This window comes from Crocodylus siamensis, chromosome 1, assembly GCF_052110815.1.
Source record: "Crocodylus siamensis isolate JL-2025a chromosome 1, ASM5211081v1, whole genome shotgun sequence".
Taxonomy (NCBI): Eukaryota; Metazoa; Chordata; order Crocodylia; family Crocodylidae; genus Crocodylus; species Crocodylus siamensis.
Window position 1 is genome coordinate 24,957,708 of NC_143395.1, and position 15,504 is coordinate 24,973,211.

Genomic DNA, 15,504 nt, shown 5'->3' on the forward strand with positions numbered 1-15,504 from the left:
CACAGATATGGGAAGTGTCTTCTGTTTCTTTAATTCTTTAGTGTTTTTAAAAGCTGTAGGGAGATCTCTATTGGCCTTGGCAGGCAGTGCTGTTGTGCTGCCCTTAGGACATAAACAGTAGGGCTGTGCAAAATTTCAGTAGCCGATTCGTTTTGGAGGTGTTTCAGCACCCAGAACACTGAATCTGAAATGAAACGGAAGGCTCCAAAACATCTCTGAAATGAAACCATCAAAAACATTTCAGAGTTTTGGAGCCGGGCTTGCAGGGAAACCAAAACTAATAGGATTGGGTGTGGGGGAGGACTGCTCTGATACTGACATCTATAGCTGGCCAGTGTCTATGATCTGTCCTTGAGGTCCCTTCCAATCCCAGTGCTTTGGGGGGAGGTATGGCAGCCTGCTGTTATCTGCCACACAGATTTGGGGGCTGCACCCCCCAGGTGGGCTGCAGGACTGTGCCAGACTCTTGCCGGTGGGCATGGGCCCTCAGAGCTGCATGCAGGATGGGTGCATGCTGCCACTACCAGCTAGGGCCAGTGCCAGCACCCAAGTCTCAGTGCACCCCGTGCCGAGTGCCAGGAAGACTAGTGCTACCACTGGCCCCAGCTGGCAGCGGCAGCCTGCTGCCATCTGCATGCTCTGCATACTGTCCAGGAGTTTTTTGGGGTGGTTTTGTTTTTTTAAGCCCCACACTCACTAGCTGCAGCAATGGCAATTAGGGCCTCTGAGGGCTCATGGCAGAGGCCCCCCATGTAGCACAGGACAATGCGGGGCAGTGGGGATTGGGGGTGCCCCACCACCTGGCACCTATGTAGCAGCTGTTGCATTGTGTGGGTGCAGCATGGCTCGGCAAGGCACAGCACGCTGTCCCGGAGCTGGGGCGGCTCCAGCAATCACCTGGAGCTTGGCAGCGCTCAGCCCCAGCTCCCAGACAGCACATGGCATCCTGCTGAGCCATGCTGCACATGTGCCATGGGGCAGCTGCCACACAGGTGCCAGGCTGGTTGCGGGGGTGATCTCCACCGCCCTGTGCTGCATGGAGGGGCTCTGCTACATTGCCCAAAAGCCCCAATCGCCACTGCTGCAGCCAGTGAGTGGGGCTTTAAAAAACAAAACACGTGGAAAGCGTGCCGGGCACGCAGTTGATAGCAGGTTCCTTTGTCGGCTGGGGCCAGCAGCAGCAACAGTCTTCCCAGCACTCAGCACAGGGTGCACCAAGCTAATTCAGGTGTTGGCACTGGCCCCAGCCAGCAGCGGCAGCATGCTGTCATCACACACTCAGATCCGGGGGCCCCCAGATCTGCGTGCAGGATGACGGCAAGCTGCCACTGCTAGTGAGTGATACGAGTTTTGCTTTGAACAGTTTTTGAGGTGCAGCTTCACAAAACCCCCTGCCCCAACTTCTTGCAACTTGGCAGGCTTCATGCCCTCAGAAAGGACTACCATCCCTGCAATTTTCATCCGAATCAGGCAAGAAATGACAACGTTATATGCATTTTAGTGATTTCCCCATTATAGCCTCTGGCCAAAACAGCACTGAAACTCTGAAACAGATTTGGCCAAATCAAAATTAGACAGTGATCCAAAACGCTGAAACAAATCACTGTACTTCTGAAACACTGAATCGGAAACCAAAACAAAACAGCCGTTTCGCACAGCCCTAATAAACAGCCCATAGCAACAGTGACATGAAGGGTTTAGGTAACTAAAGATTGGCACAGCCACCTTAAAGAGCAGGTCTTTCTGAAGTTGTCTCACTTTGCACTTTAGCTCAGCTGTCTTGTGTAAAGGAAACAGTAGAGGCACGAGCTGTAGTTATCTCTTATCATGCAAGCTAAGCATGGTGTTTCAGGTAATCTAATAAGAAGCCTCCACAAAGTTGAATTAAAATAGAGGAGGAGCAAGAAAAAGCTAGACTCTAATCGGGCTTTTGTGAATTTACAAAATACAAGGTGTGTCTGCAAACTGGATTAGCAAGTGGAAGCTGAAATTTTTAAAGCAGAAGCTGTTCACCTTCTGATAAAGGGTTAGGTATCTGGCCCAAAGGAGACAAACTTCTGCAGTTGATGCTTTAAGTACCCAACCTAGGGTGATAAAGTAACAGCAGCATCCAATTTTTAATTGAAATAATTATTCCAGAAACTAGAAATAAGTTTTGGGCTTATCTTGCCATTTGCTTTGTATAGATTTTAACTAGATCATTATAAAATGGTTCAGCATTTGTCCCCAAGCATTGCAAGGTGGGTTGCTAATAGATTTGCTTGTAACAAGCCTGCGTTTTGTGGGCTGTATGGCTTTTTGTTTAATTGGATTATCTCTGAGCCTTCAAAATTCAGTTGTTGTCAAAACTCTTCACAACTTTATGAACTTTACCAAAACATCTGTTAGTCCCAATTTGTATTGGGGTTTATGCCACCTACATGTACTGTAGTAAATGACACGCCTAATTGCCTATTAAATGTACGGAAAGCAATATTCTGTTTGAGGGGGTTGGTATTATGGAAACTTCGTAAGCCTTTTTTTTTTTCCTCTTGTTCAGGGAACTGTCTGTTGGCCGTGGGTCTACAGCACCAGTAGCTGGTGGGGCTTTCCCTAAAATTAACACAGTGGAGCCTTGGGATGGCAAAGATGGAGAGGTAAGAGGCATTTCAATTTAGGGCATGTCAACACTTGGGTTAAAAAGTACTGGGCAGAGTAATTTACTCAGGCCTACGCTCACTCTAAACTCCTGCTTCTAGAGTAAGTGAAACAATAGTTTCCTTCACAAAATACTCAAATGACTGCCTTTAGACTTGGTAAAAAAACAGCTAGTTAACTCTGTAATGATCACAAACTCTAGTGAATTCTCTAGGTGGAAAGACTGCAGCCTTTAAAGATAAAAATCTGACCCAGGACCTGGAAGGTAACTGTTGGAAGTACCAAATGGGAAATAAAATGTTCAATATTAAGTTTGAAACACTGCTTACTGCCCTATATTGGTAATGTGAAAACTTCATTTATGTGAGGTGAAGGGGAGATACTATAATGCATGAAAGTTGCATGGAATTTAGCTCTGCAGCCTAAACTCCAAACTAGTGTCATTGCATTGGACTTGGCATAGTTTCCATCAGTGATGATGAGTTCAGTGAATTTTTTAAATTTTGTTTGAAGTCCAGTTACCTGAATTTTTTTAATGCTATTGGAGACGGCAGTGATGTGCGAGTGCCAGTAAAATTTTGGCAGTGCTACTGTAGGGAGCTTTCTGACTAGCTTGCACTATTGAAATTTTCCAAATCCCTACTCCAAAAGATTAATTTTCTAGTTCCTAGATAAGTTGAATGACTGCTTAGCACATGCTGAATTGCATTAAGTATCTCAGTCACACGAGTTGATTCTTTTCCACTAAACTACCATATGACCCTCTGTACTGCTAAGCTTAAGCTTATTTTGGAAGCCTTCTCTTGACCTCAGCAAACCATTGACTTTTCAAGTCACTTGTCACAAGAGCATTATAAGTACACTGGTGTTTAAAAACTTGATTTACTGTTCCACAGCTTCCAGTTGAAGATGATATTGATCTCAGTGATGTGGATCTTGATGACTGGGAGAAAGACGAATTGTAAGATCTTTAAGTTTCTTGAGAGAGTTTGTGCAGCAGCTCAGTGGAACATGGTTCACAATCAGATGGATATTCCAGTGGCCTTTTCCCAGAGAAGTAGCACTTGACCAGCTCTCTGCAACAGTGAACTGTACACATCATGAGAAAACTGTGCAAAAATTCTATGAATTGTCATAACAGTAAACTTGATTGTATTCTGTGCAACACATTTTAAGGACAACATGAATCTTTCTTTGGAATGTCTTGGTTTTTATTTTGTTGATATGGTGTGTGCTGTTTGAATGTTTACCAGGGTCTGTTACTGTAACCAGTTTTAAATGCGACTCATTCTTTCATTCAGATGGAATTTGATCAGTTTCTGTTTCGATTAAAGAATAAAACTTAATATTTTTGACACACGGTGTTAGTTTGGTATGGAAAAACACGGTGCACGTGATTAAAGCCATCCAGGTTCTGACGACTGTTGTAAAGTGAATAGAAAAATGAAACAGTGCTATAAGGGGTCTTAAATTACCCAGATGCTATAACACTTCAACAACTTTGGCCTAAAGCCTAGTTGGACTAGATGGTTTAGCTTTAAATGTGCTTTCTAGTCTTCCTTTTCCTCCTAGTCTCAGGGTTTTCAGCTTCTTGGAAACATGATACCACAAGTTTGATATTGTTATCTGCTACCAAGGAAGTGGGGTCACCTTTTGACTGGTGATCTTCTTTGCATGGAAAATTGAAGATGGGAAGAGAAGTGCTACTGACTCACAAGTCTTTCCTGTGTTGGTTATGAGCCAGCATCCCACTAGGTTGTGAGGGAGGAGGCAGTGGGCTGCCCTAGATGCTCTGCACAGGGGAAGACCTGAAGCTGATGCAGAATGATCTCTTCAGAGGAGTTGTGGTGTTAGTGTTCATCATCCTGCCTGGATTTCAGCTTGGATAACTAAGTTCTACCTTCTTAAATTTCCTCTGTGTTTTCCACTGGGTCGGGGTCTTCGTTTACACTTCCCATCATACCTTGTTAAAATAATGATTTTACCCCAAGGTTGGCCACATTTTGGGGTTGGGCACAGATTTTACTGTTTGTAAAGTAAATATTGTAAAAGACAGGGGTGATTTAAAATGCTAAACAAATGTAACGTAATTGAGATAAGAGAAATTATAGTAGTGTCTGCCAGAGTTACCCTGCAAGTCACCAGTCTACTTGCAAGAGAAGGAGATGGTGTAGCTGAAAGCTCCTTCTCCCATGGGTAAATTTTGTAAGACGATTCCAAACCCAGTCATGTCTATACAGTCTTGTGCTTTTTTCTTACTGACAAGCTGAAAGGATGCACTATTCAACTGGTCCAAATCACAATAGTTATAAAACCATTGTTGTTTAGTCTCTTGTTTTAGAATGCATATTTCCAGTGAACCATCTGTAATGATTAACTTGGTGTCGGCTACAATTTTCCAAGTCAGAAATGTAAATCATGTTTTTAAAAGTGACTTAGGCATTTAGGAGCCTTTTTTAAAAATGTCACTCATGCATTTTCTCTTATTTTGAGGCTAAAAAACATGATTTCTTTACTCTTGCTGGGTTTCTATTATCTGGCACTAGTCATATTTCAAAAATTCTATCCTGTGTTACAAAATCATGACTGTAGATTATTAGCTAATCCAGTAACTGCTAGGCTATTTTTAACTCTTTAATTTTATTTTAAATTGCCATAAAGATGCAACTAACAAAAATAAATATACCATGACACTTCCTTCTTGTGAAGTATGTTTTCTAACCCCAAGCACAAGAACCACCTTAAGAAATGAACGCATTCTAAAACTGAATGGCTGGACAACTTTAAATTGCTATGCTACATATTAAGAAATTCTTACAAAATTATCCAGTAAATGAAGTGTCTGCATTGTTTTTTGACTCAGTCACTTAAATATAGTCACTTTACTGAAACGATGGGGACCGGCTAATGAGTAAGTCGAGCTTGGTTTGATTGATTTAACTGTACTCGAGAAGACTGAGGTCAATCTTGAAATAAACGTAGGGATAATATTCTTGATTGCTCAGCTGTAAGCCAGGAATATCCATGCCAGCCTGAAAAGGGAATAAAGTAATTTAAGAATGAGACAAAAACTGTTGGGCTGTTTCAAGATATGATCAATTGCATTTTTACCTCTTTCAGTAAAGATCAGTGTACTCCTTACACTTGCTGTAATGTTCATGAGAAGTCATGTTTGGTTCTGACTGGATACATTCCTAAGTATTTTAGAAAGTGTAACTTCTTTTTTTAATTTATAGTTCCCAACTGATCTCACCCTTCCTGCCCTCCCCCTGGTTGTATGCTGTGCTTATTCATTAGGATATATGTGTTTGGGTTTGGATGTTTTGTAAATTTTTACTTTTAACTGAAAGGCTTAGGGAGAAACTAAGCCTCTTGATTCGCAGGAAGTGCAATACTGGATTAAACTGGGGTTCATCTCATTCAGTATCCCATCCTTGAACATGGCCAGCACCACATGCTTTGGAGGAAGATGCTTTTTTAGGCAGCTGTGGGACAATGTGTCCCCACATTAGCCTCAAAGATTTAAGTCTCTGAAGCGCAAGGTATCATTTAATTTGGTCCCCAGACCTTGAGCACTTGTTGGGTGCAAGCAATACAAGCCTAACAGATGTAGTCCTGTTCAGAACTAATGGCTGTAATCTCTCATGCCGTAGTAGAAAGAAGACATACATCCATGATACTTGCTGCTGCTACTTCATCCAGGTGTTTGAAGACTGCATTTAGAACGTCTCTCAGACGTTTTGAAGACTTCTTGTTGGGTTGCAGCAGCATTGCCTGGAAATTCACTGGTAGGCCATACCTGTAAATATGCAAAAGTACACTAAGCTCTGCGGGTGGGGTATTGGCTGCATATCTTTCCATGGACTTTTCCTCCTACCTTTCCAATCTTGTTGACCTGTTTCCACCAGCTCACCCCTCTCCTTCAGTGAGGCTTGTATTTCACATATCCTGCCTCCCTCATCAGCAAATTACCTTGAAGCCCTTTTACTTCTGAAGCTGAAAGTGGACTTCTCCCAATACTACATGCTTCATTTTACCTTCCCTTGGAAATGCCCTTGCTTAACTTTTCCATCACTGTCAAGCATCAACTGTTTTTCTTTGCTACTGCCTGCATTTTCCCTATGCACATCTGAACTGCTAAAGCCAATTCTGTGAAGTGATAGTTCTCCCCTGAGAGGAGTAGAAAATACTGAATGAAAGTAAATTGCATTTTGACTTCTACAGTGATCTGTTTTGTGCATTTATTCACTTACCTCAGAACAGATTCAACAAAAACTCTTAAGGCTTTTATGTGAATCCAAGCTACAAATGCCTCACTGAAGTTCACTTTCAGCCAGCGCAGTAGTGGACCCTATGGAAATAACAACCGTATGTTTATTTCATTTCTTGTTTTGAAAATAGTGATGATGGTACTAAGGGTGAACCATGTACATTGGTGACTGTGATCTCAGAGGGTAGGAAAGATCCCAACATGGGATGTGGGTAACCTTGCTGTGATTTCTGTCTTATACGCCATACTGTTGGAGCTTGGGCAGTCTCTGTTTCTCCCATGTATAACGGAGATACTTCCTTACCTCAGAGGGGGACTGGACATGTGGTGGTGATTATTATAAAGGCCATGTCAATGCATATTGTATTGATAAATTACTTACATACTGTTGTTTCTTGTCAGAAGCTAATTTCATCATTTCTTCCTTTTCACATTTCAGTTCTCTCTCATCAAAATAAAATTCTCGAACTATGAACCTTAAAACAAATGATATGGCGTTGACTATGGCTCAGCTGTGTCCCAGTGAATTACCGTTTCATTTGTTCTGCTTCTAGCACTGGAGTTGGCAATTTGGGCTGGAGGGCCACTTAAGGCATTTTGGTGAGCTGTTATGGGCTGGGGGGTACTGACCTGGTGCAAGAGAGGGGCTTTGATCCTGTCTGGGGGTGCCAGAAAGAGTGGGTGGATGGGCAGGAGTTCCATGGAGACAAACCCAGGACACCCCTATGGGCAGTGCACACTTGGCTGGGTGGGTGGGATGGGCCTGCAGGCATATAGGGAACAGCAGGTGGGCCAAGATTGTGGAGTGATGACAGCAAAGGGCCAGGGCAGGGGGCAGAGCTGCAATCCAGTCCCCACATGTCCCTGTGACAGGCACTAGTTCCACAGGCAGGGACGTGCCGGGGAGCAGGTCATGGGTCTGCCTTGGGGCCTGGCCCTGCTCTGTCTCTACTCCATGATCCCCGTCCCACCTCTGCCTGCCCATCTGTCCTGTTTCTGAATGCTATTCCCCACCTGCCTGCAGCCCTATTCTACCCACTCAGCCAAGCACACCCTGCCCCTGGGGTCCTGAGCCAGTCTCCATGGAGACACTGCCCACCCACCTGCTGTCCAGGACCCCTAACAGTGGGTGAGGGCAGATAGGCTGGAGTGCTTGGACAGTAGGACTGAGTTCAGTGGTGGTACTGCCCCCGACACGTGCCATGGCTCAGGCTGCCCCCACAGCTGTGTCAGGTGAGGCCCAAGAATCTGCCATGAACTGGATAGATTCCCTTGGATTGGATCCAGCCCATGTGCTGTATTTTGCCCACCCCTGTTCTAGCTCAATAGGCATTCATTCTTGAATTGCCAACTATGTAACAAGTACTGTGTTGAATGGTGGGGAGGCAAGGTGGAGTTGCATTGCTGTCGCAGGAGTTCTACAGGCAAGCAGAAAGGGCAATTCCAGAAACCACAGTTGTAGGCAGATGCTGGGCCACTCCAGGAGTGTGCTGAGCTTTCCCTGTCTCTGTAGTATGGATGCTGCTGGCTAGTGTAGAGTCACCTTTTCCTGCTCCCTTGACTGAGGGCCAACAGCACCATTAGAAATAAGCAGTTCGTGTATTTAGCAGAGTGCAAAAATCACATTTGTCCTTGGTTTTTGTTTCTTGCTCAGGGGCTCCCAATGTCCTTTTCCCCACCCCACTCACCAAGATGATGGCCTGGCCCACCCTGCAGATGCAGTACCTGTTTTCTCTAGCTTTGGCTTTGAAATCATCCATCACTTTTCTAAACAGGGTCACAGTGAAGAGTCCTCCTTCTGCATCCTCAGCGATCAATCTGCAGAAAGAAAATGCACTGCTGCAACCCAGCACAGAGAATGCCCTGTGCTTTCATTACCCCTGCTTTTGATTTCTTTTCTCATTTCCAGAACTTAAGTGATCCCATGAATGTTTTTACAGCCTTCTACTGCAGCAACTGCATTTGGAGGCCCAATGTTCACTGATGCACCTGGAGCAGGATGTGAGCCTTTCTATGCCTCAACCCATCCAGGAAGCAGGGTTGGTTGAAGGCTGTGTTCCTTCTTTCTGTTTTTTCCTTCACTGTCCCATTTTACTCTGTTCCTCTTTCTTTCTGCCCATCTATTCTGAGACAGGAAGCAGCAAGCATTCCCTGCCTTTCCACATCCTGCCCTGCCTCCTCAGCTTTCTCCAGCTCCCACAAGTGGCTCATCCCCTGGTTTTCCAGTTGATATTATCCCCGGGTCTTGTCTGGTTCCTTGGTTAGCCATTCCCTCCCACTATGACCCACACTTCTCTGCTGCTGACTACCCACTGGGGTATTTCCTTCCTGGTAAGTACAAAAGGGCAAGTGTTAAGTTGGCTTTGGTTTTATAAGGCATAGTTTTAAAGTTCATTTAACCCATTATGGGAAAAATGGGGGGGAAAAAGATACCAGCACAACATCTGATATTTGGCTGTAAAAGAGTGAATTTGACCTAGATGATTATAACCTGCTCCTCTCTTCACACTGTTAGTAGGCAAAAGAAATGGTTTGATATTTGTGTGGTAGGTGTTGTCATAAAATAACAAAACAACTGACATTCAAAGGGAAAGGCAAGATTATTAGAAATCGTATTTTTTTTTAAGCTTCTCCATTCTTCTGCTTTTTCCCCACCACCAAGCACCTTTAAGTAGGGACTGAAGTGGAAATGACAGAACTGACCAGATTGGTAAGTTTACATAGAGCCCTTCTGTTATGTATACTTCCCTTTCCACAACCCAAGGATTAAGATGAAAAAAGCACAGAGATCCTTGGAGTAAACAGGGTAGCTAGCTCAGGAACTTCACTCACTTTGTGGATCGAGGCACCACCATATCAGACAGGGACTCGTACGTTTTCTGCCACTGTGTGTAGTTTGACCTGTGGACAATACACAACAAAACACATCAAGTCGCTGAAAAGACAGATTTTTATATAGGTGAGTTTGTGATGGCCATCAATTTCCCAGTGCTTGTGGCCACACCACTCCCCAGGACCTTATGCAAACATCCCGGATCCCTGAGCAATTGTGATCAGCCTGCCTGCTAGGTTTTCTCATTCTCCTTAAAAGCGGAGTTCCCTTTGCATCCTCATCCCAAATTCCTCCTCTGTCAAGGTCAGCCCAGCTTTGAGGTTTGTTTTCCTAAGGTAAAGCCAAACATGCTTTAAAATCTGATATTCTTGTGCCCCAAAAATCAAGAAGCAAGAGCCATCATGAGATCTGGGAAAAGCAACTTACACCGAAAGGCTGAAAGATCCATGGTTATCTGGCTGGAGAAGAAAAGACTGAGGGGAGATTCAATAAGCCAAGTACCTGAAGGGCGATTTATCAAAAAGATGCAATAGACCTTTCTCTGTGGCTGTAGGGAACAGAACTAGGAGCACTGACCTCAAACTACAGCAGAAAAAAATCTAGGTTGGAGATTAGGAGGAACTTTCTAACTATGAAAGTAGTCAAGCTTTGCAACAGGCTACCTAGTGAGGTTATGGAGTCTCCATCCCAGGAAATTGTCCAGAGCAGGTAAGACGGACACTCAGCTGGGATGGTTTAGATGGGGATGACCCTGTCTTTACCGGGGGGCTCATAAGGTCCCTTTCCAGGCCTACTTCACTGGGATCAGGGAGGAGATGGTTCCTAGATTTCTGGTGGGAGCTAACACTTTCTCCTAACCCTGGAAAGACCTGAGGTAACAGACTAAACATTTACACCATTCTGTACACAAGGCTGTTGCAGGTCATTTCTAGACGTTTATGCTATTTATTAATCTGATTTTTTTTTGTCCCTCACTTTTTCAGCCCTGTCTACTTGGGAGTCATGATAAAAAAAAAAAAAATTCCATCGGGCAGAGAGAGAGATGCAAAACAATGAGCAAGCCAGAAGTACAATAAAAATATTTTTACTTGTAAAGACTTCCCTAAAAATAGGTTTTTCATCAGATGTCTGTCATGGACAGAAAACATCAAAAGTGAAGAGATAACCAAGGTTTTGTGAGCTGTAATGTGAGAACTCATACATTTACCAGTCTTGAGTGATGTTGTCATCCTGTGTGCCAAGCAGATAAATTCCTGTGTGATTTTAGAATTGAGGGATTTCCTACATCCTGGAGTCCTATTCCCTGAAGTTGTAGGTGACTATAATCCCTTTTGTAAACCCATCAGGCTCCTCCTAAAACCTCATTAAATTTTACTTTAACTGCTCCTGGGGGGAAATTGCTCCCAAATCTCACTTCTCTGGTGGCTGGAAATTAAAAGAATGTTTCTAACTTTAATTTATTCATGGGCTAATATAGTCTTTAGAGGCAACAATCCTCCTCCCTCTGAGATATTAACCCCTTGCTGATGTATTTCCCTGATATAGCAGGCAGAGATCCAAACCAAAAATCTGAATCCAGAGGTTGGATGACTGTTTGCTTTCCTCAGGCCAAGGCACAAACGCGCTCACACTCGACTAGCTTACTTTGGAACTACGACGACAAGCGTGATGAGGTATTCAGAATTCAGCACAAAGTCCTCTTTATGCACAATATCAGCTAATGTACGCGTCAGCAGATTTCCCCTAGACCAAAGTAAAGAAAGAAACATTAGAGGAAACGTGCATAGGTGAGTACCGCTCAATGCCATACAATCTCAATGCCGTAGAGAATCGTTCAATACTGTTATACACTGAAGACCTCCAGACAGGCGATGTCTAAAAAGCTAGAAAAGTAAGGAGGTTGCTTGTTTGTTTTAATTAAATAGTTAAATCTTGGGTGGACTCAGTTCTGTTGGCACATAGCTGCCTTGCACTAGAACAATTTATTCCCCTTCCCATATGAGGATATATTGTATTGGCATAACTATCCAGTGTTGTGCCTCTTAGACAAAATACAATTAAAACACTTCAACTTTTGAGTATATGCAAGCCTATGCACAAAAGGGCCAGGACTCTGTTGTCAGCACACACCATATGGTTAGGGGCTTTTACTGTCTAAGAAACCCCATCATGGACCAGGACTTCACTGTGCTAGTTGCTGTGTGAACAAAGGGCAAAAGATAATCCCCAGGTGATGAAGCTTACACTGCATGCAAGACGAGAGACAACAGATGGATTCATACAGATGGGATGGAGATAACAAGCAGGTGCAGCAGCCAGAGCATATCAGCAACTTAATTATGGACCAGTGCCAAATCAAAAGGAAAGTTTTAAAGAAGGACCTGCATAATTGCTGGGTTAGTGGTGGGTAGTTTTAAGGCTTTTATTAAATCCTTCAGATGTTCTCTATGCCTTATTTAGTACCTATGGAAGGACTGTTTCTGCCATATTACTTCATTGCCTTCAATTTCCCAGGATGTCAGGTAGGGTGTCAGGGATCTGGGAAGAGGCCAATTCATCTGGACCACGTCCTAACTACTGGGCCAACAATGGGTGTCCTCTGCCTCAGGCACCAACCACTCTTCTGGTGAGTAGGGCTTTGGGGAAGGAACCATGGGGAGATGAGGGTTTGACTCTTCATTTAAGTGGGGGGGGCATTGAACCTGAATCTCCCATGCCATAAGTGAATGCCCTAACTACACTGCTACTGGCTAAAGGCGGGGACAGTGCTGGCACCACAACATACCAGTATTTTGCCAGATGAAACTAATCTATGAGTCCAGACTGAAATTGTTCTGGATGACTCAAGCTGCATTTCTGGAGAATGCCATTAAAAATTATACCCAGTTCTACAAAAGATGTGCACATATAGGATTCCTGACATGATTAAAGAGCATAAACAAGTAAAGAGAGAAGTAGCAATATGTAATAAAGTTAGAGGGAGTGGAACTAGGAGTAAAGGGAGGACATGAGGAATTGGCAAAATACAAGCTGGAAATTCATGAGATGCAGACAGCTATATAAGAGTCACCTATTGCTTTGTACTTGTAAGCCAGACTGAATTCAGCACTACTGTAGGAAACAGCCCAGGGTTGTATAGGGCTGCAGTGGCTGGCTCAGTTGATCTTTTCCATGTCTACTTTCTAATTCTGCAGGATCAGTTCAGAACAAACGCAATGACATTTGGTCCTGATGTTACCAAACATTTTTGTGGAGCAGCTTTTATAATGCAGCATTAGGAACTTTAGCCTCAGAAAAGAGAGGAGTCCTACTGGCCTTATTTTGTGGATGTGTTGAACACCCCATCTTGGACTGAGTTTAGCTATACTGGTGGATGAGCAGAACATCTGAAAATCAGGCCAGCAGGATACATGCCAAAAAAAAGCACAAGCACTCAACATACTGACAATCATGTGCTGTACATACACAGTCCTTTTCTCCAGGTTTTGCAAGTTCCCTTTAATGTTGTTGTAGACTTCTGCTCGGGACTTCAGGTCTGTCTCTATCTGTGTGATTTGCTAAACATAAAAGCAAAAATGCAACTGAAGTAAACAGGCTGTTTTCATTTGCAAAGCTAACAGTAGTGTAGTATAAACAGAAAAATGCAAGGAGCTGCACTGAAGGCTGATTTTGTTAGGTAGGAAAAAGTCTGGTCATGTTTCCAATGCAGTCTTGTATCAAGGCCAGAAAATTGTAAGAGAGTTGCATGCATGTTGCTGAAGGATACAGCCCTTGCAAAGAGGCAGGTCTTGCTGAATTTAAGGAAATAATTGTAGGAAAAGTGCCTGTTAACAAAGTACACTGTTTCCATTTCTTCCTATCTCCCTGCCCTCTTCTGTCAAAGGTGTTGGGTACTTATGTGGTCCCTCAAGCCAAAGAGGACTGGATGTGACCCCCTCTGAGGTCCATCAATATTGCTTCCCAGAGGCCTGACCCTGCATTCACTGACACCAGTGGCAAAGGTCCCATTGATTTCAGTGGAGCAGAAGCTGCCACTGCTTGGAGGATGCATAGCTAAACTAAGCAAAATTCCAGCCTGAAGGTACTGCCTCGTTAGCACTCCCCATGTCAGATTCACAAAGAGACAGCTCTGGATACTACTCTCGCCACTCCACAACAATATTTGTATTTGTAAAGCCATTTTAGAACTGATCCAAACTCATGAATAGCATGTGCCCCCAGCAGCTGGGGGGGCACGGTGGCGGCAGCAATGTCAGGAGCCCAGCGGCAGTAAATGGGGGAGCTCCCACAGCCACCGTTGGCACTGTCAGCGGTGGGGGAGGAGGGCAGGGCGAGTGCCAACCAAGGAGCGGCAATCACCCACAGCCGCCACCAGCAGGGATTGCGGACTGCCCGCAGACACTGCGGACACTTCTTGCAGAGGGTGCACTGCCATGCTTAGGGGGTATACGGGTACCCATGTGCAGCCCCAACACATCACCCCTGTCCAAAACTTATGGGTATTTCTCAAACTCCATCTTATCATTTACAGTGAAAAGGGGTCTGGCTCTCAAATGACCTGTTTTACAGGGATGTAGTGATAACACAGGAAACAGAGGCAGGCAGCTGCAAGGAGTGGAGAATCTGGTTTAAAATGACTATGATTTAAAGCAGGGGTGGGCAGTTATTTGGGCCCAAAGGCCACATGGGAAGTTTTGATGAGCAACAACTCACCAACACTCCCTATCGGTCTGCAGGTGGGCAGGACGCAGTATTCAGGGGCAGGCGAGGCCAGGATGATGGGGCCAGGTCGTGTGTCAGTGACAGCTTGGGGCCAGGGCCCAAGCCACTCCCTGCAGTCCCTGCCCTCCTGGGGAAGTGTGGGGTGTATGTGGGGAAAGTTGTGAAGGGGTGTATGTATGTTGCAGGGAGGTGCCTGGGCACTTACACACGTGCAGGGAGACCGCTCTGATGCGCTGTAAATCCAGTGTTTTGGAGCAGACTTGATTAATTGTGTCTGCTGCAGCGCAGAAATTATGCTCCAGTGGCCTTCAGTGTCACATGTACCAGTGTCCCCGCATTGAAAAATGGTGGTGGGGCACTTTGAACTAAAGGTCGTTGAACAAACTTTAGTTCAGAGTGCCCTGCTGCCATTTTTTCAGTGTGGGAACACTGATACATGTGACACTCAGGGGCTTTTAATTACTGCGGCTCGCTAATTAAAGTGTCGCTCCCAAGAGCATGTCTATAAATGCCCTAGGTCTTGGGAGCATGCCCGGGGTGAGGGAAGGAGGGCAGGGAGGAGGCAGGGGGCATGTGCAACAGAGCTCATCTGGGTGATGCAGTCCACAGCTGCCCTGGTGGCTTGCACTGCACTCCCACCAATGCCCATAGCCTGGCCCAGGTCTGTGCGCGCAGCTTCCAGCAGGGCTGTTCCTGGTGCAGCCCGTGCGTGGTGCAGCCAGTGCGTGGTGCTCTGTTCCTCCCTACCACCTCCGGCACTACCTCCTGCTCCTGCCACTGACCCTACATCGCACCTCTGTCCTGCACACCTCCGCTTCTGGGAGGAGTGTGGGGGGCAGGACTGGGAAGGGCTGTGGCATGACCGGGCTCTCCTGCCTGTGTTAGGCTTATTACAAGATAACCCTAATAGAGACAGAAGTGCATACTTCTGCCACAGCCCTTCCCAGTCTGGCTGTGCACAAGGTGCTCAGGCCACTTTCACCTGGCACCAGCAGCAGTGGCAGCACCCCAATGGAGAACTACTGGGGTAAGCTGAGGCAAC

At 45.0% G+C, this 15,504-nt stretch overlaps 2 protein-coding genes across 2 annotated transcripts in view; one reads left to right on the forward strand and one right to left on the reverse strand.

The window, feature by feature from the left end:
* Positions 1 to 3,992, forward strand: part of PDIA6 (protein disulfide isomerase family A member 6) — a 26,443-nt gene extending 22,451 nt beyond the window's left edge. Inside the window, exons 12-13 of the mRNA XM_090032104.1 lie at positions 2,540 to 2,636; positions 3,534 to 3,992. Of these exons, the coding sequence (XP_089888230.1) occupies positions 2,540 to 2,636; positions 3,534 to 3,602 (166 nt within the window). The 3' untranslated portion in view covers positions 3,603 to 3,992. The remainder of the gene's footprint in view (positions 1 to 2,539; positions 2,637 to 3,533) is intronic.
* Positions 3,827 to 15,504, reverse strand: part of ATP6V1C2 (ATPase H+ transporting V1 subunit C2) — a 25,765-nt gene continuing 14,087 nt past the window's right edge. The window contains exons 7-14 of the mRNA XM_090032117.1: positions 13,206 to 13,297; positions 11,385 to 11,483; positions 9,740 to 9,808; positions 8,633 to 8,725; positions 7,290 to 7,383; positions 6,891 to 6,988; positions 6,307 to 6,436; positions 3,827 to 5,669 (exon numbers count right to left, since the gene is read on the reverse strand). Of these exons, the coding sequence (XP_089888243.1) occupies positions 5,574 to 5,669; positions 6,307 to 6,436; positions 6,891 to 6,988; positions 7,290 to 7,383; positions 8,633 to 8,725; positions 9,740 to 9,808; positions 11,385 to 11,483; positions 13,206 to 13,297 (771 nt within the window). The 3' untranslated portion in view covers positions 3,827 to 5,573. The remainder of the gene's footprint in view (positions 5,670 to 6,306; positions 6,437 to 6,890; positions 6,989 to 7,289; positions 7,384 to 8,632; positions 8,726 to 9,739; positions 9,809 to 11,384; positions 11,484 to 13,205; positions 13,298 to 15,504) is intronic.